The 24,505-nt window shown below is 46.1% G+C and overlaps 1 protein-coding gene across 2 annotated transcripts in view; it reads right to left on the reverse strand.

The window, feature by feature from the left end:
* Positions 1-654: 654 nt before the first annotated feature.
* LOC113407162 (ras association domain-containing protein 5-like) overlaps positions 655-24,505 on the reverse strand; it is an 83,548-nt gene continuing 59,697 nt past the window's right edge. For both annotated transcript variants that reach the window (XM_026655273.1, XM_026655274.1), the window contains 4 exons: positions 8,213-8,326; positions 5,214-5,511; positions 1,989-2,104; positions 655-909 (listed from right to left, as the gene is read on the reverse strand). In XM_026655273.1, coding sequence (XP_026511058.1) covers positions 757-909; positions 1,989-2,104; positions 5,214-5,511; positions 8,213-8,326 — 681 coding nt within the window. In that variant the 3' untranslated portion in view covers positions 655-756. The remainder of the gene's footprint in view (positions 910-1,988; positions 2,105-5,213; positions 5,512-8,212; positions 8,327-24,505) is intronic.

The raw sequence follows: 24,505 nt of genomic DNA on the forward strand, positions 1-24,505 counted from the left end.
TTGCTCCCATGCGGAGACTGGCTGACCAAATAATCCTACTTTCACACTCAGCCTACTTTATCTTTTAAAAAAAATTCCCTAGAATGAAGGTTATCTAAAATCCCAATAAAACCTACTGGAAAGACTACGGTGGACTTGGAGCCTTCTTGGCATCTGACTTATGTTTCAGTAGATATCTTAGAATTGTGCAACAATCTGTTTTGGCATCAACGAGAGCTGCAACGTGCACATGATCTGGTGCAACCAACCCCTGTTGCTTTATCTGCTGCTTCCTGTGGCGCCACCTAACTTATGAAATGACGGAACTACACAACACAGTCACACGCAAGGCAGCCGCAGCATCTTAAAACAAAGCCAGCAGGCAAGTTGGTGGGAGGAGGGTGAAAGAAATGCAGTTCTATCCTGCCCAACACAATAACCCAGTAGATATTCCTATTTATTTAACATTCAGCCGTTGCCATGAAGTTTCTCTGCTCGGCGACTCAATGCAACAACTGAAAGCTAAGCAGCAACTCTATTTGGTTTATCAAGGGCCTGCAGATTTAAATCGAGGCTTTCCATTCTTTACTGACGGGCTGTGATCCAGCGATAATGTCTGAGAGAAAAGAAATGCAACGCTTGTCTCGTTGTGGGGCGCGTCATTCCTCAGACAGAGGAACAGGGAGAAAGGGACAGACAAATCTGAGGTGTCCTGAGAAGTCTCTTCTTTTAAAAAATATCTAGTTTAGTCTGGTACTATATGTGCTTTGTGTTTGGTTATCCAGGTTTTCCTCCTGCTTCTTTCAAAGTCTCCTCCAGTCTTTGTTTAAACTTGCTGTACTTCTTTTGTACTTGCTGAATTTTGTCTTTTTCCTCTCTGTCCAGTATCATTAAGAAATTTTGTAGCTCTGGGATAGAGAATGCATCCCACTGCAAAGAAAGCAAAACCAAAGTGAGATGAGCAGACAGAATACCACCTCCCCTCTGCTTGCCTGTAACATACACACTGTGGTGTATTGTGCAGCTGAGTGCTCATCTTGAAAATCAGAGGAAAAGACACGTGCTACCTAGCAAAGTCAGTTAACTAGATCTTTCTGTATATAGAAATCTAACTAACTGGCCTTGCAACTAGACTCTGCAAGTATCTTTCCCCTGATAGAGTGGGTCAGGAATTTTTCAAACCAAACATTTTAATCAAAACCAAAACTGTGGGAAAGGGGCAGTTTAGACAAAATGAAAAATTCCAATTTTCCAGTAATGCATGTCAGGAAGTATCCCTGAGAAATACTGACAGCTAGGTTTGGAATTTAGATACATTTAATCCTGCTTTTTTGATCTCTCCTTGGGGCAGGACTGCTCTCTTGTGGTTAGAATCTGAACTACTTGACTGTGTGTCAATGCCCTATACTCCTTAGCAGCTGACAGTCCTGAGGTTTAGCTGAACACTCTCTGAAGTTCTAAGTTGCTGTACTGTGTGGCATATGAAGCCGTAGGAGGCTGTAGGTTTATTATACAGCATAGCATAGGCCTCTATTTTAAAATCGGTGGATTAGCTATGGCTCCATTTAGCTAATCTACTCTGAGGATTAACTGTAGAACTGCATTGCTTAGTTCTATAAACAAACAAATGGATTATGGTGTAAAAACATCAAACAGGCCACAGCATTTTTTACAGATCAGGTTTTTAAAAAACACAAAGTTTTCTGCACTAAACTGATTGGCTAAAAGGTTCTGAAAAACACAAGCTAAGCTCAAGGAATCCTTTGAGATGCTTTAATATTTATTCTTAAGTGGAAGGTTGGTGTCTAATTCAGTGTTTTGGATGATCAAACCGTAACACAAGGAAAGTAAACTTGCTCCCTCTTGTCCCCCGGCAAAAAAAAAAAAAAAAAAAAAAATCAAGTTGTGTTTCTACTGCAGTAAGTCTCACAGGTTTGTTTAACAAGGCCATGTGTTTTTGTAAAGCTTAACATTGGTGTGAGAGCCAAGGGAAAGACTCCCAGACATACCTCAACTTCCCCTGTTTCATTTTCCTTCAGCACAAAACTGAGAACATCTGTGTCAGGTCCAGCCAGCAGCCGGAGATACAAGGGGTATTCTGTTAGAGAGAGCTTCTGGAAGAGAACTGCAGGGAGGAAGAGAGAGAGATTCTTTAGGATCAAGGGCAGGAAGATGCTCAAGAAGTTACTGAACAAACACAGCATAGGTTCTAAGGCATCTTGAGCTGGACTTTATTATTAAGAGTCACTACAGGACATACCATCTCCAGCAAAGGTGTTTATAAAGGGCGAGGCTGCGCAGACTAGTGCTTAAAGCAAATGATTGAAAGTCGCAACCCCTAGATACTAGGTCTGCTGCTGATTAGCTATGTGAGGTTGAGTAAAAGTTCTGTCCAGATTAAGGAAATTAGAATCAGTGTAGATACAGACACCTGCCAGGGACAGACTTCACCAGTGCAGCTGAATCTGGTCACACATCCAGGTTAGGTGGTGTAAGGCCGCCACCGCCCCCACCTTCAAGCTGAATGTGCTGTGAAGCTTAATTAACACTCTTCATGGGCAACATACTCAGCACTGGGTGTCTGAAGTGAGGCCCCCAAAAGCCCTATTTAGGTGCCTAGGCAAGTGGCCTCGTTTTCCAAAGGACTGAAGATCCTGCAGTTCTATCAATGTCAACAGGAGCTGCAGGGGGCTCTGCCCTCTTTAAAAATCAGGCCACTTGTTTAGGCTACTACATTAGGATTTAGAAGCTTAATGTTATGCACCCAGTTTAGAAAGCCTTGGCCCAAGGGCTGTGAGACCCTTCAATGAAAGGATCTATATAAACACAAACTATCAGCAGGGAAGAGTCCACCCCACTGGCCAACGCAACCAGGCACAGGTAGACTGGAAGTTGCTTAGTGTGATATACATAAATTCATTGAGTTGGCCCCCATCCCAAACCCACCTTCCAATCTGTCCCACCCCAAAACTATGCTGTTTAGCCCCCTTTGGGGTGTGTGTGTGTGGGGGGGGGAGATTTTACCAGACAAAGGGGCAGCAATACACCCAAATCCCCTGGAATTTCAGTGGGAACAGGGCACCTAATTCCCTCACATGCTTTTGAAATTCCCACCCACAGTCTCCTACACTGTTTTGCACCAAGACTGTCTTGCCATGACAGTTTATAGTGCCAAAGTGGTTCAGCTTCCTGTGATAGTGTTTCTGTTGGATCGCTAATGGTGGATTTTTTTGGGGGGGTGGGACATTAGGGTAGTGGGAGTTGGACAGGGAAGAGGCAGATGACAATTATGAACCATGGCACTAGAGGAGGAAAAGAGAAAGCCGGACAAGTCCATTCACAGCAGCTGCACTCCTTGCCAATTTATAAATACATTTTTAATGTAAATATCTTGTTTATAAGGATGAGTGGGTCATGATGATTCTGATAAGGTTAAAACTCCAGAAGTCTATATGAGTCAATTAGAATGTCAATAATATTTTGCAAGTACCAAAGATAAGGCACTGTCAGAGATCAGTGTTGATACACAGAAGCTAAATAAATGAGGAGAGGGGAAATTCTGGCCAGGGACACTAGGGTACACACTGTTTGGAAAAGTGCTGTGCGTGAATAGCAGAGCGCCCAGGGCTGACAGGACCACGTGGGAAAGACTGAATTCCATGTAGGTGGGTGTCCATCTCAAAGGGCTGAGTCACCTTGAGGAGATTTTGAGCCTCCACGGTATCAAAATTTAGTACATGATATTTTTAAAGCACACAGCAGTCTGCTATAACTGAACTGAAAGGCCTGTGTTATAAATGACTAATTTCCATTGACTTCACTAGGAGTTGTCTCCACCTATGGCAACAACTCAATTTAGCTCAGGCTATAGGGGGCTCACAAGCTAGGTACACCCAGGCACTCATGCCAGACAGTAAGTAGCATCTCCTAGCTTCTGTTACAACAGCTTGTATTCCACAAAGGTGGCCATATTGGCATCTCAGCTCTGACACAAGACCCTGTAACTTAAGCAGGAGCTACTTGTGGTGCTGGAAATTAGATCTTGTGTATGCACCAGTGAACATTACTTGTTTAGCGATGAAACTATGACTCTTGCCTTAGCCAACGGGGGCTGGCCCTGAAGCAGAATAAGGCAGTAGGGTGATATTTTTACTACACAGCGGGAAGGCAAATATTGCCCAGGGATTTAGTATGCTGCAGAACAGTAATTAAACCTTCCTTAGGTTCCTAAATAGCCCCCCTCTCTGTAATATCTGAGCACTTTACCATCTTCAATGTATTCATCCTCCCAACACCCGGGAGGCTGCAAAGCGTTCTGTCCTGTAATCTCTATATAGCTCCTTTCACCCTGAACACAGCACAGCAAGTAAGATTATGTACCGACTCTACGCAGCCCCTGCTGCAAGGTGGCAAGTGTGTACCTGGTCACAGAATTGCTCCACCCAGCTTAGGACAGGGAGTGACTTATCCAACAATTGCAGGGGGAATTTGTTAGGCATATTTGATGAGCTAAATTAGATTTGGGCCAGGCCACCCCTAACTCCTGCAACAAGTGACCACAAGAAGTCAGCATCGGTGTGGTGGAAGGCCACATATACACGGGTTGGCTATTATAGCTCTTCCCTGATGAATGCATTAGTAAGAACACCGCACAGCAAAGCACATCTTCCCTTGGGAAAGCATTGCCTCTGACAGCTCTGCTATTAGGAATGACACTTATGAATGAGAGGAAAGATGGCTTTATGGTTTAGGCACTGGATTGGGACTCCACGGATTTAGGTTCATTGCCCAGGTTTGCCACTGACTCCCTCTGTGAGCTTGGTCAAGTCACTTGATCTTTCTGGTCCTCAGTTCCCCACCTAATATAATATAAATATATGGAGATATACCTATCTCATAGAACTGGAAGGGACCTTGAAAGGTCATCAAGTCCAGTCCCCTGCCTTCACTAGCAGGACCAATTTTTTTGCCCCAGATCCCTAAATGGTCCCCTCAAGGATTGAACTCTCAACGCTGGGTTTAGCTATCCCTCCCCACACCTGTAAGACTATCGTCCCTTTGTTGGTCTTTGGAGCAGGGGCTGTCTGTATGTGCAGCACCTTGCTCAGTTAAGGCCTCTACTGTAACGCAAATTACCATCTTACCAACTGTGGCAGAGAGGGGAAGCATCTGGGAATTCCCCTCTCTGCACTGAGCCCCCATGGGACTGGTTGCTCAGAAGGGTGTGAACTCACCTTGCCCATCTCTCTGCATCGACTTGAAAAGTGCAAACTTCTGAGGGTTGTCCACCACCATGAACTTCTTGAGGAGCCCCTGGATCACCTCGCTGACGGTGGTCGTGCTGCTGATGTGCAGCTGCTTGACGGCATCCAGCGGCAAGTAGAAGGACGTTCTCTTGTCCGTCATATCAGCCAGATTCACCTCCTTGAGGGCATCGTAGATCGACTGTGGCCGAATCCCTGCTGGCACCGTCACAGGCCGGCGCAGTTTCAAGTGCACTTTAATGAAGCCCGTGTAAGTGCCATCCTCATTCTAAGGCAGAGGAGATAACGACAGTCAAGTTTCAATGAGCTCTCATGGGGCAAGACAGGTTTTCAGCTAATGCCAGTATTCCCCACCCCCAGCTGAAGGGGGTTTTGCAGTACTTAACCCAGTGGTAGACACGGTGAGCTGACTTTCTATAGTGCTTGAAACTTTCCTATTAATAATGTAAAAGGAACTAGCAATTTAGGTTTAGTCACTACAGAATTCTTCCTGTTCCTTACTATTCAAGAATGCCCTAGGATTCTTCCCCGCCCCTTGGCTGTCTCATCCTGTGTAAACTGTTCCTGCTACAGAGAAGAGTTATGGAAACTAACTGACATTAAATACCGTTTGTGCCTGCAATTACACTTCTGTCTCCTTTAACTGGAGATGGCTTTAGAGAGAACGTATAAGCATCTGAACTAGGATTTCCGGGGGTTGAGCTGGATATGCAGGCTGTTTTCATAAGGTTTTAGCTCCAAATAGTTGAAATCTTGCAGCTCTCCATCTTAAATGATGGAAATTTCATGAGATTTTCACCATCCTGGGCCAAATCTGGAGATTAAGACCCTTTACACAGACTATATGAGACATCTAACCCTAGTTAAGCATGGACAACACTGTGGGTGCCAGGCTGTAACAAACTCTAAATTATGAGAACCTCTGGAACGGATTACTCAGGTACTGCTTCACAGCTGTCAGTTGGGGCTGACGTGAGTTGCTACAGAGTCCCAGGACTGCACAGGTTACAGGCAAAAGATGGCCCATTTGCCTTAAAAGAAAATGATCCAAGAATAAATAACTCCTTGGGAACCCAGGCTACTCCAATGTTAATTCATGGATCACAAAAGTTAGGAGATGGAAAAAGATCCCGTTGATGACTCCCTGGCTACGGTAAGGGGCTCCTGCAGTCGTTTTTGTTCACTTCAGTCGTAAGTGATGTCTGTTTAAAGACAACTTGGGGCTTGTTTTCACAAACTGACAAGCTACCGGAAAACCATAAACAACTGAACTCTGGTCTCTGAAATTGTAAAATCTCCATTATTTCTGTTTTTAAAACCTCCTTCGCTCTGATCTATAAGAACTTGTGAAATTTGCTCCTTTTGTTAAATCTCCTTTGTGAACACAGCCATTCTCTTGGCCTCCCAAGACTTACCAACAGGGCTTGGTTTACATGGTTGTTTTTTCCAAGCAGTAAACAAGGCTGCAATCAATGGCTGGAACTGTAAGCGAATTACTAGGGGTCCCACAACTTTGTTTAAAAGTTTGACTTTGGTGGAACAGAATGGCACATCTGTTTCCCCAAGGGCTCGATGTCACCAAATAGGCTGTGTAACAGCTGCTGAACTGCAGTGATGCAGCTTTCTAGTTAGATCAGGCTGTATTGTTCTTGCTATGTGTGGCAAGTCATTGGCTGGACATCGAAATTATTCTGAAAATTTCCCCACTGGAAAAAAAAAATAATAATAGAACCATCGTCTGAACTGTGTGGTGGCTCACGCCAAACGGACCCGGGTACAAATAAGGCTGGTGAATAAGCACTTTAGGTGCTGAAATGAGTGACAGCCCTCGAGTCCGAAGCCCTGTGTTATCCGTAGGACAGACCAGGCCTGATTCAAAGCCCACTGACGTTAATGGGAATCTTTCCACCGGTATAGTGGGCTTTTGGATCAGGCCTGGACAGCACAGACACCGGCAATGCAAGTTTTCCTCCGTATCTCAGCCACACCTCAGCAGCAGGGCTAAGCAGCGAGCTCAGTCTCCGTGGCACAGTATTTAGCCTCTCCCAAGACTCCCACTGAGGGAGCCTGGCAGGATGGTGGATTTTTTTTTTTTTTTTTACCATCGACACTTGTCTCCAAGGCAGAAGCCGAGAAGCATCTAATTCAATGTACATAGTGGCTACTGAAAAGTCAGCAAGTTGCTTAAGACTGGATTTAAGTGCTTTGCTCTACTGAGGTCTTATCCAGGGGGTACAAATTTCAAAAGCACTTTTATGATGTAGGAGCTTAAGTCTCATTAAGTGAATTAGGCTCCCCAGGCACTTAAATGCTTCTGAATTTTTTACCCAGCATGTTTCATACTCCCATCAATTAGCAGTACAGTAGTGCCCTGACCCACCAAGCAGCAACTGGGACCCCTTGGGATAGGGGCTGTATCGACTCTGCCCCAAAGAGCTTACGCTGTTCTCCTACTTGCATAACAGCAGCCTTGGGCACAGTCAAAGTTAAAATCCAGATTCAAATGCTGCCCCTCTCCCTCCCCCCCGCAAGGCTGGGGCTGTTTAGACCCAAGTTTTTGATTCAGGCCAGTCTGTAGCCTTACGAGTTTCAGGAGAAGACAACTGCTCGAAAAGGTTAATACAAATGCTATACTCAGAATTCATTTATCATACTGTGGTTCAAATGCCAGGCAAGCAGTCCCTGTACTGGTAACTGATGCAGTTACCACATCATCTGATTATCTGCCCTTTACAAATGCAGTTGTGTCTTCTATGCATTTATACCCTCTGTCGGTGTGTTTTCCTCGCAGTAGAACCGGATTTCCTGCTGCTGTTTGGCAGATGAATAAAGATTTTGGAGCTATCCATGTCGGGTGAACTTCACCCCTGTGCAAAGGCTCGGCGCAAGGCCTAGTCACTGCTGAAGCCAGAATTAAAAGCTTGCCCTTTGTGCCTGAAGTAATGTAGACAGATGAATAAAATACATACCAGCTTCATCACGAAGCAGTTTGTAACCTTGGCATTGTAACTGTTGATTATCTGTTCAATCTCCTGGGTAGTGGGAGCTTTGGGTTTTTCTTCTGCTGCTGCTTTTGTTACATTCTGAAACGAGAAATAAATAATAGTAAATACCTTTGGTGTGTACGTCACTTTGCAGCCAGGAGCACCATACGAATGGTATGCTCTTCATGGCCCTGCCTTTGCCAGGATATACATTTAAGCACACAGACAGACATAATCCCTGATCCTGAGAGTTTACAATAAGAACGATGGAGAAGATAATGCCAGTTATTGCTATTATTTGTATGGGCGATTTGGGCCTCTAGGCCCTACAAGGATCAATGCCCCACTGTGCACAGAGAACAAAAAACTAGTCCCTTCCCCAAAGAGCTTACAATTTAAGTAAGATGGTTAACTACAACCTCCATCAGTTGTCTGCTCACCCTCCATCCACTGGTAGCTGCACTTCAGAGGTGTGTGGAGCGACGTCTCCTTCATTATTAAGACTGTTTCGTAATATTTATATTAGAAGCCCCAGCCATGCAGCTACTTTTGGAAAAGGACACACACCGTGAACCAGCCCCCTCCACACTAGTGTAGAAAGGGGAAAAGTTTGGCCAAAGACGCATAGGCCACCTCTTAGCACCCCCAGCACCATTTTCATGGAAAGTTTTGTGGCTTCCTTAATTTCCCTGTAGAGTGAAGAGGGTTTTGCCCAGAGGACACTTCATTAAACCTGCATGGAATTTTCTCAGATGGATGAAGGTGTTTGGTTGGTTTTTTTTTTTTACCCTACTGGAATTCAAACATATGGTTCCAAGGAATCTAAGTGATTTCAAACCTGATGCTTAAAGCTCTAAGCTGTCCTTTCTGGAAAGCTGAGAAATGCCACATGGGTCTATGACGCAGGAGGGTCTGAGATTTGAGCAGTCGGTAATGACAGGCAGATGGCTGTTATCATTCCAGAGTTCTTCAGTGAGGTATTGATCCAAAGTGCTCTGGGTGGTTTAATGACTAGCAGACAATGGCTCCTACAGGCTGATCAATGGGAAGGCCAATGGGAAGGTAAAGGAACAGACAAGCCACAAAAGGCTTTTGCTCTCTCAGGGTCTTGGATGCTGCTGCACCACACGCTTCATCTGTAAAACATCTCCATCTGCCACGTGCCAGTGGCCTGTAGTATCTGCATAGCAATGGGTGTTCCATTCAGTGGGCTTGTCACGTTTGCTCCTTGCAATCTTGGTTCTGGCAGTCCCCGAGAGAAATATTTCTGGGATAAGTGCTGCTGATGGCAAGGAAAAAGAAAGAATGGCTTTCCTGAGCCACTTCCCACAGCACTGCAGAAAGACGTTCACGCACTCCAAGCATCAAGCAGCAGAGATTGTAGCGTTTTGTGGAGGGGTCAAAAGAGGGGCTGGGAAACAAGCGGCACAAAATAAAAATCTCACCAAGGATGGGAAAGGTTTTCGCCCTGGAACAGACCTTTGAGCCAGCAGTCAACACAGGAGACCCGAGGGAGTTGCATTTATTATGGCAATTTGTGGGCAGCATCCCTAATGCTTGCAATAAGCCTTCGTGCAATTAATGAAACACACAAAGTCCAAACTCCCTGAGAACTTGGGCATCTTTGTTGAGCATGACTAGAACAAAAGATCATCATGTAGCCAGCTGACTGCTCACTGCCATTTTGTATGGGGAAGTAAGGGCACTCTCCCCCTTCTATAAACACCAGTCACAGGAGGATCTGAGAGTGCCCAGAACACCGGCAGTGAGCTTCACCTCACCCCCTACGAAGTGAGTAACTATCATAGCTTCCCCATCTGTAAAATGGAGGGAGATCACATGGAGTCAGCTGCAGAATCCCCGGCTTTAGCCACTCTACTGGCCGTTGCTGCCTCAGTGGAAGGTACCACTTCATCCACCTGCAGCTGCCAAATATTTTTATGCCCCTCACAGCAACGGGAAGCCACTGACTATTTTTCATGGCTCTGCTAGCATTTCCCCCTGTGCAGAATAGCCAGGATGCTGCTGACAGCAGGTTCATCCAGGCAGAATTTGCAGTTGAATCTACATTTGGTTCTTCCTCCAAGCAGTGCATTTCTAGCAGCTTCGGAGGAGTTTGTAATTACTTCAAAGCGAAAAAGCGATCACTCCACATAAACAGCGAGCAATCTGCATGGCTAATCCATAACACGCGCCTGCCCAAAGGCCTTAGTAATCCAATCAACGCATTCACAGCCTGCCTTGGAAGTCACTCTGTTCTCTATTGTGGGGGAAACAGAGGGACAAGGGCTCTTTTCTCTCCCTTTCACAGGTTTTGGTGCATTTCCTTTTGGGAGGCTAAATTACAGTCAGATGCAGTGTGTAGGAGGGGTTCACACGCAGGTCTTTTACGTAAGCGTATTCATTAGTCATTAGAGACAATCGGAAAAACACCAGTAATCAAGTCCCATCACAGACAGAGACAGCTCTGGGGAGCGAACGAAAAACATAACTGGGCATTGAGAGGATTTAAGGAAAAGGGCAATAAACACTTCTGGATACGCCTGCCATGAGGGGCTTATTAAGGAGGCTCATTAAAACCCATGATAGCCTATTTGAACTGTGCTCCCAGTGACGTCAACAGGAATCGCGGCATCTTTGAAACTCGGGCCATGGATGTATCCAAAACAGGCTTAAATTCAAGGGGGTGCTGCCAACTACTTCTAGACCCAATATACGGAGCCAGATCCTCAGCTGGCGTAAATCGATGTAGCTCCGTTTAAGTCAATGCGGCGATGCTGATTTACACCAGCCAAGGATCTTGACCGTAGAGTCTGTAAAAATCAGCTAACTCCATTAAGGGAGGAAGGGGGATCTGTGGGTTTTCTTGTTGCCACCTGCTCCTCTGCAGTGGTCCTGCCACCGAGCTTGGCAGGCAGGGAGAGGAGCCACGGGAAAGTTGCTATATGGGTCCTGATTCCACCAGAATCCAGGGTTCTCTGAGCAGCATGAAGCCTGCTTCTGTGCCCTACGAACCCCATCAGAGGGATCACGAGGATAGTGCCAAGCAGGGGTCAGTGCCAGTATGGGAGACAAGTGCTTTTGGGAGGTGTGCAGGAGTCAGGAAGGCTGCCTCCCCATACAACAGGTTCTGCAAGGTTTGGAGCAACTTTCCCTGTGCCCCTCAACTACCATGGGTTCTATCCCCTGGCACAGCACCTCCTCCTTGGCAGAAAACAGCATCAGGGAAAGCAAAACCAGGGAGAGATTACAAATAAATCCTCCCCTTCCACAGGTTTACATGCAGGAGGGAAGCAAATGACTCAGGTATATTCTTGTCTGTGAAACTTCAGGTGAAAATCAGACTCCGCTCACTGGAATTGGAAATCTGTTGCAGCCTAGAAATTCATTAAAAGCCAAGTCTCCTCTTGCTATCAAAGAGTTTACATATAGTTAAATTAGAATGGTCTATGAACTGCAAACTTTAGGCAGATTTAGGAGAACCCAGGGATTAAACAGTAATTAACTGACAACCACAAATGCTCTGATATTTGGGGGAACCTAAACAGAGCTCGCAAGACTGGCCCAATGAAATCAAAATCTCCAGAGAGAGTTCCAGGAAAAGTATTAGCATGTGATGGCGCTGGCAGAACTGACTGGGCTAAGCTGGAGCAGATCCCATAGCCCGATACACATGGTTGTTCATGCTTCTGGTTCAATGCGGTGAAGCGGTGATCACAGAAGATGTTTTGGAAAAAGATCTGTTCTAGTTCAGACAGGAATAATCCCGGGGAAGGTCTATGGCCTGAGTCACGCAGGAGGTCAGACTGGGTGATCACAGGGGTCCCTGTGGATTCTAGGACAGTGGCCCTAATGTCCTCCAAGGAGGAAACAGAACAGTGCTGGTCCTAAGTGCTTCCTTTATTGACTCAGGACTCTGATCCCACAAGTGAATCCAGACAGCCGGGTCTTTGTGCTCCCATGGATCCACGCGCAGGATCAGCGCCATACAGAGGTGCAGAAAGGAATGGAGACAGCAATGAACGCAGGGCTCAGGGCAGGCCATTTCCAGGACAAGGAGATGCACCAACATTCTTCCTCAGACGGATTATAGTCTAGTCTCTGACCAAGCCAGGGGCGGGGAGGGGGGACGGCGTTATTGAAGTCTGCATCAGCTTCGCAGCAAGGTCAGTGGATGTGTTTGGAGAGGTCCAGGGAATGGTCTATTCCTGGCTCCTTGTACTGACTTTGAAGATGTTACTGATGAATCACAGCCGCCTGACTTGCCAGTGCCCACAGACTGAAGCAGCAGCGAGGTAATGAAACATCCTCTGGGCCGCGGTAAGTCAATTCAGCTTGACAGGCACATCCAGGGCATTGCTGCCGCTTACTTCTAATTCATGGAAGCAGGTCACACAACAGGGTACCACATCCTCCCCAGAAACATCTCAGGACCTCTCTCAGCCTCACCTCTCTCTGCATGTCCCGGGGGCCTCCGATCAGTTTGGTGGGAGAACAGAGAGGAGAAGATCACACTGCAGACGAGGAAAGGCCCTTAGAATCTCCCAGCCCTCCTATACGCACCCACGCTGCCAGGGCTCCAGGTAAAGAGGCAGGAAGCACCTTGAAAAGGCTCATTCTCCCCTCCCCCCAGCCATGCTCCCTGTGGAAACCCACAGCCGAGAGGGGGGCTACACAGAAACAACAAGAGAGTCCAGTCAGTAGAATGGCGGAGGTTTCCGCACACCGGCAGCCTAACTGTGGCAAAGTTTTTTGTTGGCCTCACAGCAAAGGAGAGTTTTAATCCTTCTACATCAAATGTTGCCTGGGCTCCAGCTGTCGTTAATCCCCCACCTCGCTATCAGGACTCATTCCCCCTGCTTTGGAAAGCGTCTCTCCAAGGCCCCTGCCTTTAACATACGCTGGGCATTAAATGATTGATGGGGGTGGGGGGGAAATGCCTCTGAGAAAATTAAGGGGGTGAGTTACCAGGAGAAAATGAACCAGCTAGAGATAAACTTACCCTGACAGGATCATTGGGAAAAAAAAGCCAGCCGTGCCCTCTGAAGGATGCAAGTGTGCGATTTTTCATGATTAAAGATTCTGATGCTCCCCTGAGTTTGCTTAAGACCTTGGAAACCTGAAACTGGATGCTGCTTTCCCTCCACAGCACAGCCTGGTGTGTTATTGTAGGGTTTATCCCAAACGCTGTTCCCCACCCAAAGGTCCCTTCCCCTTGCTCATGGCACACACTTGGCTGGCTCCCTGAGCACCAGGGAGCTGGGGAGGAGTGAAAGACCTGGGCGCTAGAGAGGCTGCGTCTGGCCATGATATCCCACACATCCGGACGGTAACATTTGGGCGGAGCATTGCTTATCCCTGTAGTGACTGCTGCTGGTGTGTGCTTTCCCACAGCACCCCTGGAAGCACCACACTAGCGTCTAGTCTCTGCCTGCAACGAGCCTCCAGCTGTCCTGCTCTGCCAGTGCACCCCCTTCCTCCTCTCAGGAGCAAGACTGACAGATTTCAGCCACATCCTTTGAAACCAAGGACAGAGAACTCCAGGGCCGTGACTAAGAGCTCTAGGCAAATGAAAGGCACATCAGCCCTTTAGGGAGACCTGGAAAGCATCAGCGTCCCTCCGAGTCTGGAAACAGTGGAGGGAAAACACAGCAGCTACATCCAAAAAGGAAGTCGCTCACTCTGCTCACCTTCAGAGCAAATCACAGTCCCTTATAAAATTAACGGGCCCTGTCATAGGAGGATGGAAACAAAAGGGTTTGTGCGACCCTGAAATGAATTAAAATCCACAGGTGGATAGAGAAAAAAAAATCTATTGGGAAAATGGACGCTGTAATGAAATACAAGTCAATACACAAAGCTGCATCTTCACTGTCTGTGCAGCAAGGCATGGCAGCTTCCATGTATGTTTCCTTATGGGGAAATAACCCACTGAAAGGACAGTGCTGAGCTGACTGCAAACTGGATCACACACACACACACACCTACCTTTAAGGATCCCAGGGTCTATCTCAAAAGAGGTTTGGAGTGAACACAGATTTTAGTGTATGGTACTTAATCTAAACACCTGTCCTGAAGCCATCCTCCTAATTACAAGAAACTCAGAATCCTCATGCCAAAATCATGGTGCTCATTTCCATCCTGCAGACAAGCAGTTATATTCTACAAGATGCTTTCTGCTATTCAAAGCCTCTCAACCTTGGGCTTTGATGCAAAAAAGAAAGTATCTTCGTTGTTTCTTTTTAGCCATTTGTAGCAATGACAATGGGAGATCAGAGGGTCAGATACTGTAGCTGCCTTTTGTAAAGAAGGGGCTGGATAATTTTATAGCCATATCCTATGTAGCAATCCATGTGACAGATAATTAACTCTCATGCTTCAAGGCATAATGCTAACACACTGCAGAGGCCAGGAAGGAATCCCCCTCCTAGCTTTGTGCATGGTATTGGCCAATTGAAAGCAGCCTCCTTATAGGGAGGTTTTGCCTGTTTTCTAAGCATTGAAAGTTGTCACAGCTGGAGGCAGTGTTCCTGAAATGGTGGACCAGGAATATATCTATACCATTAGTGGATGTAAGTGGCTCAGAGGCTACAATGGTAGGTACTCACTCAGGGCCCAATCCATGTCTCAGTGAAGTCAAGTGAAAGATTCAGACAACAACGGGCGTTGCATCAGGATCAGAGTATGTACCATTGTAACCTCTGAGCCCATCACATCCACTAATGGATTTATTCTGCCAACATCCCTATAAGGCAGAGAAGGATTATTATCTCCTGGTTAAAAGACAGGGATCTGAGGCACAAACAGAAGAAGTGACTTGCCCAAGGTCACACAGGGAATCGGTTGCACAGCCAGGACTTGCACCCAAACCTCCTGAATCTCAGCCCAGCTTTCCTCTCTAGCACTGGTCTGATCGGCATGGCAATACCTTTGTCCCTAAATAAAAATTAAATGTGGTTAATGAAAAACTAACTAATGTTATTCATGTGCTCCAACTGCAACTCCCTCTTCATTTTGGGGCGTAGCTTGGTTTGCACCCAGAAGCATTTGCAGAGAGTCTCTTCAATTTGGCTGAGAGTCAAAGGATAAAGTCTCCTTTAAAGAACAGAGACTCTATAGTCCAGAGTCCATGCATACTGTAAACAAATTCATGTGTGTCTTGGAATAGTTTCAGTGAGTAGCATTTCACACTACAATGCACTGCTGCATTTGTCATAAAACACCACCTTCCCCAGAAGCAGGGCCATAAATACATTTCAGATAGATGCTGCCTGAGATCACTAGCAGGAGACTCATCTTTTATGTTGACTGACTAAAGTTAATACTTAAAGCTCTCAGTTAAAACTAAGGGATATACAAATCAAGGCTGGTAGGCCTAAAATGAGACCTGAGGCCTCCAAACAAAAGCTCTGTGGGATAAACTGGGTTTCTTTGCGTATGATTAGGGGATTACAGAGCAGGCCGGAACAATGCCATTTCAGCTCATTGCTCCTTTGAACTGCCCTAAAACTCCTGGGTGTAAGCCCTTCAACACCTCACCCTACCTGTGGGACAATTCCCCAGATGAAGAGGGACAGCTGAAATCCACTTGTGGTAATTAGATTCATTAGAACCTAATGGTAAAGCACAATCCTGGGGCCTACAGAAAGAACACTTTTCTGCGCAGGAATGCAGGGGCTTTCAACAGTATCCCTCCTGCAGTGTGTCAAAAGAGGTTATAAATGCCAAGTCAGGATAACCAGCAGATTCTGGAACGTGTGCATGCACATCACTCCTTGTCCTGACAGCTGTGCATGGCTGCACGACCTTCTCACGCAGAATGGGAACAGGACCCAGGAGGGACCAGGACATGAGGAAAGTTTAGGCTTGCATTCGAATGGCTGCGGTTGCATGGTTTGGGTTACTCTCAGAGTAGCACCATCCCTCCCACCAGTCTCCACGTACATTAATCCGTGTGGTACTGAAGGTAAACAGTAGGGGGCACTCTCAGTGCCCTACCTTTTTCCTAGTGCAGATGCAGCCATCCTGGCCTACACAAAATCTCAACACATTCAGGCAATCCTCGATGTTTCCTAGGAAGGAACGATTTTCATATACCCAGACCAGTGGATGGAAAAGCTTGGGTTATTATGGCGAACGTACGTGCTGCATTTCCCCCTAATCTCCTTTTATGCTGTGTAAGCATGAACTTAAAATCAAACACAACATAGCCCACAAATAATGCAGCCCCCATGTTCCTGCCACTCCACAAAGGCAACAAAACCAGCAAATTGCAAGATGAAAGCTCTGTCGTCAAGGCAGTGACCTGTTATTAAAAGATCACTCCAGTCCTGGAACATGAGAGACAGAATCAGCAATCTGTGTATAATACGATATCGCTCCTGGCTAATGATATTTCTTTAAAAAAATAAGAACAGAGAATAGGCTAAGGGTCTTAGTACACAATTCCCACACGATCCCTGGGCCAGTTTTAGTATCCATAAGGTTTCTAACTTAAAATTCCCAAAACCTTACTAGCGAATGGTGGTGAGGTCAGGTAAGGACCAAAACACTTCCAATGAGCCCCTTAGATCAATGAATGCCCCATTCAACAAGAATCCCACGTAATAACCTGATGGGAGAAGTCTGTACAGTTAACCTGCCTGACAGCCTACTTACCCTTTTGCTTTCTCTCCCTTTCTTTTGGGTTCATGTTGTATCCATGTATCACAAGGACGAACATTTATCACAACAAATCTATTTAAGGTCACAAGTCAGCAAACTACTTAAGCACGTGCTTAACTTTATGTGCCTCTTGTGCCCATGTGCTTTGCTGAATCAGGGCCCTTAGGCAGACACGTTAAGGACTGAGATTTTCAAAGCAGTCATGGGGATTTAGACACAGCTTCAATTAAAATTAATAGAAGTTGTGTGCCTAAATCCCCTGGACTGTGTGAAAATCGTAACCAATATATTTTACAGCAATACTGATAGAGTTCTGCACGAGGTGACATTTCTTTTTCCACCCATGGTTTCCCAAATTCTATTAACTCCCTCCTGGTGAATTTTGTGCTAGTGGAAGATTCAGCCTATTCAGCCATCAGTTGGAGTTTTTACTGAGAATCCTGAAGAGTGAAATCTTCTGTATTCTGGGGATACCACCAATCATTAACTCTATTATTCAGTCCTGGTCTCTCTCAGACTGCCAACCCATGACTTGCCCATTATCACATGGCAAGTTGGTATCTGAGCCAGGAACAGAACCCAGGAGTCCTGACTCTCTGGCCATGTCTAGACTAGAATTTAAAGGTCTGATATTAGATTGAGTAACCCAGGTCAACCTAATTAACTCCCTATAAAAGTCTAATCAAGATAAAGCAATTGTATTTTTTTTGCTGAACTGACTGAAGTCATGTCTACATGGGCAAGTTTTAACAGTTATACTGGTATAACACACCATGTAGACACATTTTATTCTACTGTAAGAGTGTCCACACAGGAGGCTACACTGGAATAACTATTTTGGTTTAATTTCACACCTTAGGTTATCCAAAAAGCCCCAGACATAGATGCAAACATTCAAAAACCTTCCCATGTAGACAAGGCCTAAGTCCCTTCCACCAGCTACTAGATCACATATTGTTCCAAGCAGATATGGGCATAAGCCAACAGACAGATTGGCTACATCAGTCTCTTTATCCTTGTAATTTGCCTCTTCCTGTTAAGGCAGGTCACTCCTTTGTTGTGACGTTCTCAAATGAGAAAATAACACATGCCAGCAGTTAGGAGCCCCTTGAACAAGTCTGTGATAATGATGCCATTTGGTTTCCATGGAGGAAGCATAGAGTCTCCAGTAATGTGGCGAGCACCAGGGAGACAGCTGTCACCAGTGTTTATCAGCAGGCACAAGGCAGGCATTAATTATGGAGCATACTGGAGCTGACACGGGAATACTGCGATTGGACCCCAAGTGAGAAAGACTGGCAACTTGTTCATTAACATCTATCAGCCAAATCATATCCCTTGGAACATTTTAGCAGAAGTGGCTAATTTGCATGCCCAAATCCTTGTATTTCATCCATTGCATTGTTTTCATTTGTGAACTGTTTCCTAAAATTTATTTTAAACGATTTAAGTTACTTTCCGAGAATCCTGAAAGCAAGAAGCTGAAGACATTGGTTCTAGATCTCCAAGAGCTGCCAATGCACCTCTATCCTCACCTGCAAAATCTCTGCTATTCCATCCCTGAATCCCCATGCAGCTCTGCCAGCACAGAGCCATCCTATCCCGCAGAACACCTTCCAACTCCACTCCTATTCCCGCCCCCCGCAACTCTCCCAATGCAGCTCAATCCAGATCTGCAGCACCATTGCTTTTCCAGGTCCCCTCACTCCCAAAGCTCTATCTCCTGCTATTCCAGCCTGGGATATCCGCACACGCCAATCCTGTTGGTCCAGTCCCCTCTCCCAGCTCAATCTAAGGCATCTTAATCATGATCTGCACAAAGGCTCTCTTGAATCATTTGCTTCAGTATCTATGCTATTCATTTATTAACTGGCTCCTGTTCTCTACCAAGGATTACAGAGAGGATTGAACTAGATTCTTTTAATGGAAAATGGGTCCTAATTCAGTCCCCTCCCCCCAAATCTACCTAAACTTTACAAGTTTGCCCTGTTTACCACTTCCTCCCTGATTTGTCTCTACATCCTCTTACTTTAAGCAAAGGGAAAGGACAGAAGACATGGGTGTAACTGTGGATAACTGACTACCAGCAATGACACATCTTTTAAGTGACAGATCTCTTATTAAATGACTCAAAAGAAGTCCGATTGCCTTGCCTTAAGACCAAGCGTATGACGACCCCAAAATACATCACGAAGGAGCCTTCTGCTCATTTCTATATTTACATTTTTTAAATTGATGTAACATGCCACCCATCTGCCTCAACGGGTGGGAGAACTTGATGGGGCCAGTGGTGGAAGGGGGACAGCCCCAGCAGTGAGGGAAGAAGACACTCACTGAGGGACATCATATAGCTCCCCCCTCCAACTCCCCATTGGAATCTCCGGCCAGTTGAGGGTGGTGGGAGAGGTGCAGCTAGCATTCCCTAACTTCCAGGACTTACTCTGGAGCAGCGGCCATTTGGAGCCTCTTTTGGCCCCATTCCAGCCGCCCCACCTACCCACCCTGAACTAGTAAGGGGAATCCAGCCTGACAGATGCTGCAGGTCTAGCTGATCCCCTGTTTGGGGGGGGGGAGGGGAGAGGTGTCAAGAAGGAACTTTTTCTTCCATGGGCCAATTGGCAGAGGATTAGGGAGTTTTTCACCTTCCTTGCAGCACCTTCAAGCCACAGCAGGTTAGCCAGGAATGCATTTAATTTCTTGGTTGACTTGTTCAGTCCTCGCAACTTGCAGCCGGTTTCCAATGTGGTTAAAAGGATAAAATGAATGGTTCCCGGAGGTAAAAAACCTGGGATTCATGAGATAGGGTGAAACCTTGTGGCCCTCATGGGACGAGGTCACTGCCCCTCTGCACCCTCTGTCCTCCTGGGTTGGAGGGTGGGTAGCCGAGTCCTGGGGGGGGTAGGCTGATGAGAGCATACTCCAAGTTACGAGTTTTACAATAGGAGCCCTGTAACTCCTGCCAGGGCCGGCTCCAGGCACCAGCACAGCAAGCAGGTGCTTGGGGCGGCCAACGGAAAGGGGCGGCACGTCCGGCTCTTCGGTGGCAATTCGGCAGACAAACAAAGGGGGGTGCTGCCGACCGGAGCCCCCCCCCCCCCCCCCGGCCGCTTGGGGCAGCAGAAACACTGCAGCCAGCCCTGACTCCCGCACTGGAACCAATTAAATGCCTGGGATAGGGGAGTATGGGTGATGGGCAGGTATTGCTCCTCCCCTTTATTTAAGTTTAGTAAAAGTTGCGGCCTGCCACTTAACATCCATCCATGCATCTGTCCTCATTTCGCTGCTGTGTCCACATCAAAATACCCACACAGTGGTTTGTCTTGCATAAGGAAAAACTCTCTCTCTCTCTCTCTCTCTCTCTCAATGATGGATTTCAACAGTTGGCTGCTGCATGGACGCCAGCACCGTTTTTTAATTTTCTTTAACTCTCTCCATTCTTGGTGCAGCAAATTACACATGGCTTCAAACTCCTTCCTGTCATAATTTTAACCATTTAAGAGACACACAGGAAGTGGCCAAATCATAGTTTGCTTCTTCCCTCTTCCATGTACGACTTCAATTTAAAAAGAACCCTTGCATGATGACTTAACCAATATGGGTTTTAACAGCCTTGCTGCTCTCTCTTGGGGGGTCATTTTACAAATCATTTTGCATCTGGTGTGGAATTAATTTGCTCTTATGAAGCCCCCAGTGTTTAGGGACAGATGGTTAAACTGCTTCCAATTGCTAACAAGCAATTTAAGGTGCTTGGAAAGTAACAAAGTTGTTTTGGAAACAGAACTGTCAGCCAACACAAGTCACTTGCCATAACCCTGAATGTAGTGAAGAGCTGACCATGTGCTTAAAACACTTCTCAGCCAGCAGCACATTTTGTGCTGTGGTTTGAAAGAAACGGACACAATTTTCAGTTACCAGACCTTAAACTAAACTGGTATCCTTCTGTTCAAAAACTACACAAGGCAAACTCAATATAGGCTCCAGAGACTATCAAGATATTTTTCCCCCTGAGTTAGACATCAGATGTGCTGCAAACCACAGAAGTTGGTTTCCATGATACCAGCATTTAAGTGGGCTTGAAATGTAAGAACCATTCTAATTACTGCAGTTCAGATTTTAAAGGGACACTGCATTGCAATATTAAAGATGGGAGCTGGGCAAATACTGCAACAATCAATCAGTGGATATTCATTTGAATTTCTAAATCCAGTCTCTTTGGCACTGTTCATCTCCCTTTGCTAATCTGGGAACATTTATGCTATTGAATTCTACAAGCACCAGTGCTCTGAGAATGTCAATTTTCAGTTCACATGCTCAAATATTCACGGAAAGGAAGTTTTACAGTTCTCTTTCCATGGAGCATTCACACCAGGAAACTGATTTTAAAAAGCAACGAACCCCTAATCTAGAAAGAGAAAAACCACCTGACATATGACCAGTATCGACTAAGCAATAGAGTAGCAAGCCATGAGATGTGCACAAGAAAACAATTCATTATTTCTAATAAAGAGGACATGGGAGAAAACGGATCTGTTTGGGGACATTTCCCTAGGAGCGAAAGAAGAAAAATTCAACAGATTAAGATATCGTAATCATTGTCCCTAATCGCAAAGGAGAGTAAGTTGTTAAAATAATTCCAAACCGATCCTAAGTACAATAAAGAATAATTCAATCAGAAATCCCTCATCTTGATGGTGCCACTATAAGACATAGGGCCGATAGGATAGAGGAAATGGAGTTCCCCATTGGAATAATCAGATTTCCCAAATTGGTTTAAAATTTCTTTTTGCAGCCATGAGCATCTGATTTCCCATTGCCCCAAGACATGCTTCATGGAGGACTCTCCAGCAGGGAGAGCCACAGCTTAGTCAGAGGGGCAATATTCCCAGCTGCATTCCATTCCTAGCTCTACCCCTGGCCTGCTGGGTGCCCGGGCACGTCACTTCCCCTGCCTCAGCTTCCCCCTCTGCAAAACGGGGATCACAACACCCACTCATCTTTGTAAAGCACACAGAACTCTGGGTGGAGAGGCCAGTTATTATTAAGGAACAAGAATCCGCATAACCAGCAACTAGTGCATCAATCGGGTTATCCTCCAGAGCCGAGGTGATCACCACTGAGTCCCGGAGACAGCGCTAGGCCCCGGGGACTCGAGCTGAAACCCGTGGAGTTGGATCTTAAACATTCCTGCAGTCTGGGTGTGTCTGGGGCCCATTTTTGGTTTCAAGTCCATCTCTAGCACAAGGCTGCCCTGTCAAGGCATTTCCCTGCATGCCAGAGAGCGGTCAGACACCTGTGGCAGCCTTTCTGGACAAGACATCCCCCAAAGCAAGTGCCCCATCTTGTTTTATTTACACAGCTATTAATAGCCAAGAGACAAGGGGAGAGGATCCAGGGTGCTATATAAAGAACTGGGAAGTTTCAAAGGCTTCTTCCCTTAACCTCTTCCTGCTGCTTGCGAAGCTGAGATGGTCAGAGACAGGTGCTGGGCACAGTGAACCAAAATCGATCTCTGGTGTAAATCTACCAGCATCAGTGGAGTTGCATCAAGGACTACTTCGGCCCAGTGTCAGTTCTGGATAACAATCCACGTGTCATGCTGTTTGAAGGATGCATTATAGAGACAGACGTATCCCTTCCTCTCCATTCCACATAGTGCTGCGAGATGGTCTCTGTCTCCATCCAATGGGCCTCTTCCCAGGAGAGAAAAGGGGTTAGAATGCTACACTTTGCACCTCTACATTGCCTGTCATCCAAGAATCTCAAAGCGCCAGAGCTTAAACCCCCCAGCATCCCAGGGAAAAGGGAGGGAAGTAGCATACCTGTTTTACGGATGGGAAAATGGAGTCAAAGAGAAATGCAATGACTTGCTCAAGATCATACAGCAATTTAGGGATGGATCTGGAAAGAGAACCACTAAACCAGTGCTACAGGACTTCATTCATTCTTTCCATCTGAACGCCGAAGCCCAGGGAGATTCACTGCTCACCAAGCAGAGGTAAGCATGTCATGGGATCCCTCATAGGATCTAGCGAAAGCCTCCTTATTATCTTTAGCAATTGTTTTTGTTTCCAGGGAGGGAGATGGCCGAAGCAGATGCAGCTTCTCTACAAGGAGAGGTTTCCCTAGGGGATAAGAGGGCATCAACAGCTCTCAGGACATATTTCGCTCTAAGTTAAAACTGAATGAAGGGTGCTAACAAATCTTTGCATGGGAGTGTGGCAGGTGCTGCACAGTGAATGGAGCTGGGTGACCCACAAGTGACAGCTGTCAGTGAAGGATGGAGACAAACTGGACCTGCAGCCCACTAGCCAAGTCAGATCAGGATTGTCAGTTAGGAAATGTGACAATTTTTACAGTAAAAGACAGACAAACACTGCAGGTGGGTGGGAGCAAGGACTGAAATGCAACTAGGCAAAGACCCATTGTCCGGATGGAGAAACAGTGGCAGTAAAATGACTTTATCATAACAACAGAGTCATTTGTTAAGAGTCCTATGAAGTCTAGCCTGGGGTCTGCAAGCCTTTTACTGCTCTTCATGAATCTGCCCTAAGCTCCTATTTTGCAAAGTTTCTGCAATTCTGGTTGAAGAAAAAAACAGAAGCGATTAACCATAAGCCGTTGCCACATTTCCTGTTTCACAGAAACAGGATGAAATAAACTGTTAGCAAAACTTCTCAGTAATTCTCTGTCTGTGCATGCATGGAGGAGGACACTGCTAGGATCCACTTGGGGAGAGGATGCTGACAAGAGAAGGATTAACTCCAGAGTTGGATTTGGTACTCTCAAGGGAACAGGGTTTGCTAAAAAGAGCCCTGGTGAGACAGAGAGGTTGAAGGCTCTGTGGGTTTGTTTACCACTTCACCCAGTGTCAGTGGATCATGGCCGCTGCTTAGTAAAGATTTAGTAGAACATGCAAATCAGTGACCGCATCAGGATTTAAAGGGCACACCCAGCTGCACTGGCCCCAGTAACACACAGCTAATCCTTTTCTGTGCATGCGGTCTGCACTTCCACCACACTTTTCATCCTAGGATCTCCAAGTGCTTTACAATCAATCAAAAGTCACAAGTGCCCCCTTACAGGTTGGGGGGGGAGGGGAGGAAGTTGAAACCCACATGGGTTAAAGTGACTAGCTAGTGGTCAGACAATGATCCAAGTGGCTGAGCCTGGGGCACAATCCAGAAATCCCAACTGCTAAACCCCAGCTCTAACCACTAGACAATACTCCTTCACGGACACGTGATGTTCTTGTGTTTCTTTGATGTGCACAGATATCCTGCTAAATTTGCCTGTGACGCAGCATAGCCGAGAAGCCGTGGAGAGAATCAACACTGGCTAACAATGCTGAATTTAGGACAGTCGCAGGTCAATCGCAGAATAAGAATGCCTGAAATGACACCCAAGATCAAGCTCTGCCCTATGCCCCAACACCACATCTATTCTGAAAAAAACGCACAATGACATTCATGCCACCAGCATATTACACTGCCGGGGAAAGGAAGAGGAGATAAAAATAAGAAAACCCTCTCACTAAATAAAGACTAGAGATGCTGGCAGAGAGATCGGTGATGCTGGTATCTGTGCACTAACATCATAAAAGTGACATGATAATGA

The sequence above is a fragment of the Terrapene carolina genome, unplaced genomic scaffold (genome assembly GCF_002925995.2).
Source record: "Terrapene carolina triunguis isolate 2854851 unplaced genomic scaffold, T_m_triunguis-2.0 Scaffold199, whole genome shotgun sequence".
In the NCBI taxonomy this organism is placed as follows: domain Eukaryota; kingdom Metazoa; phylum Chordata; order Testudines; family Emydidae; genus Terrapene; species Terrapene triunguis.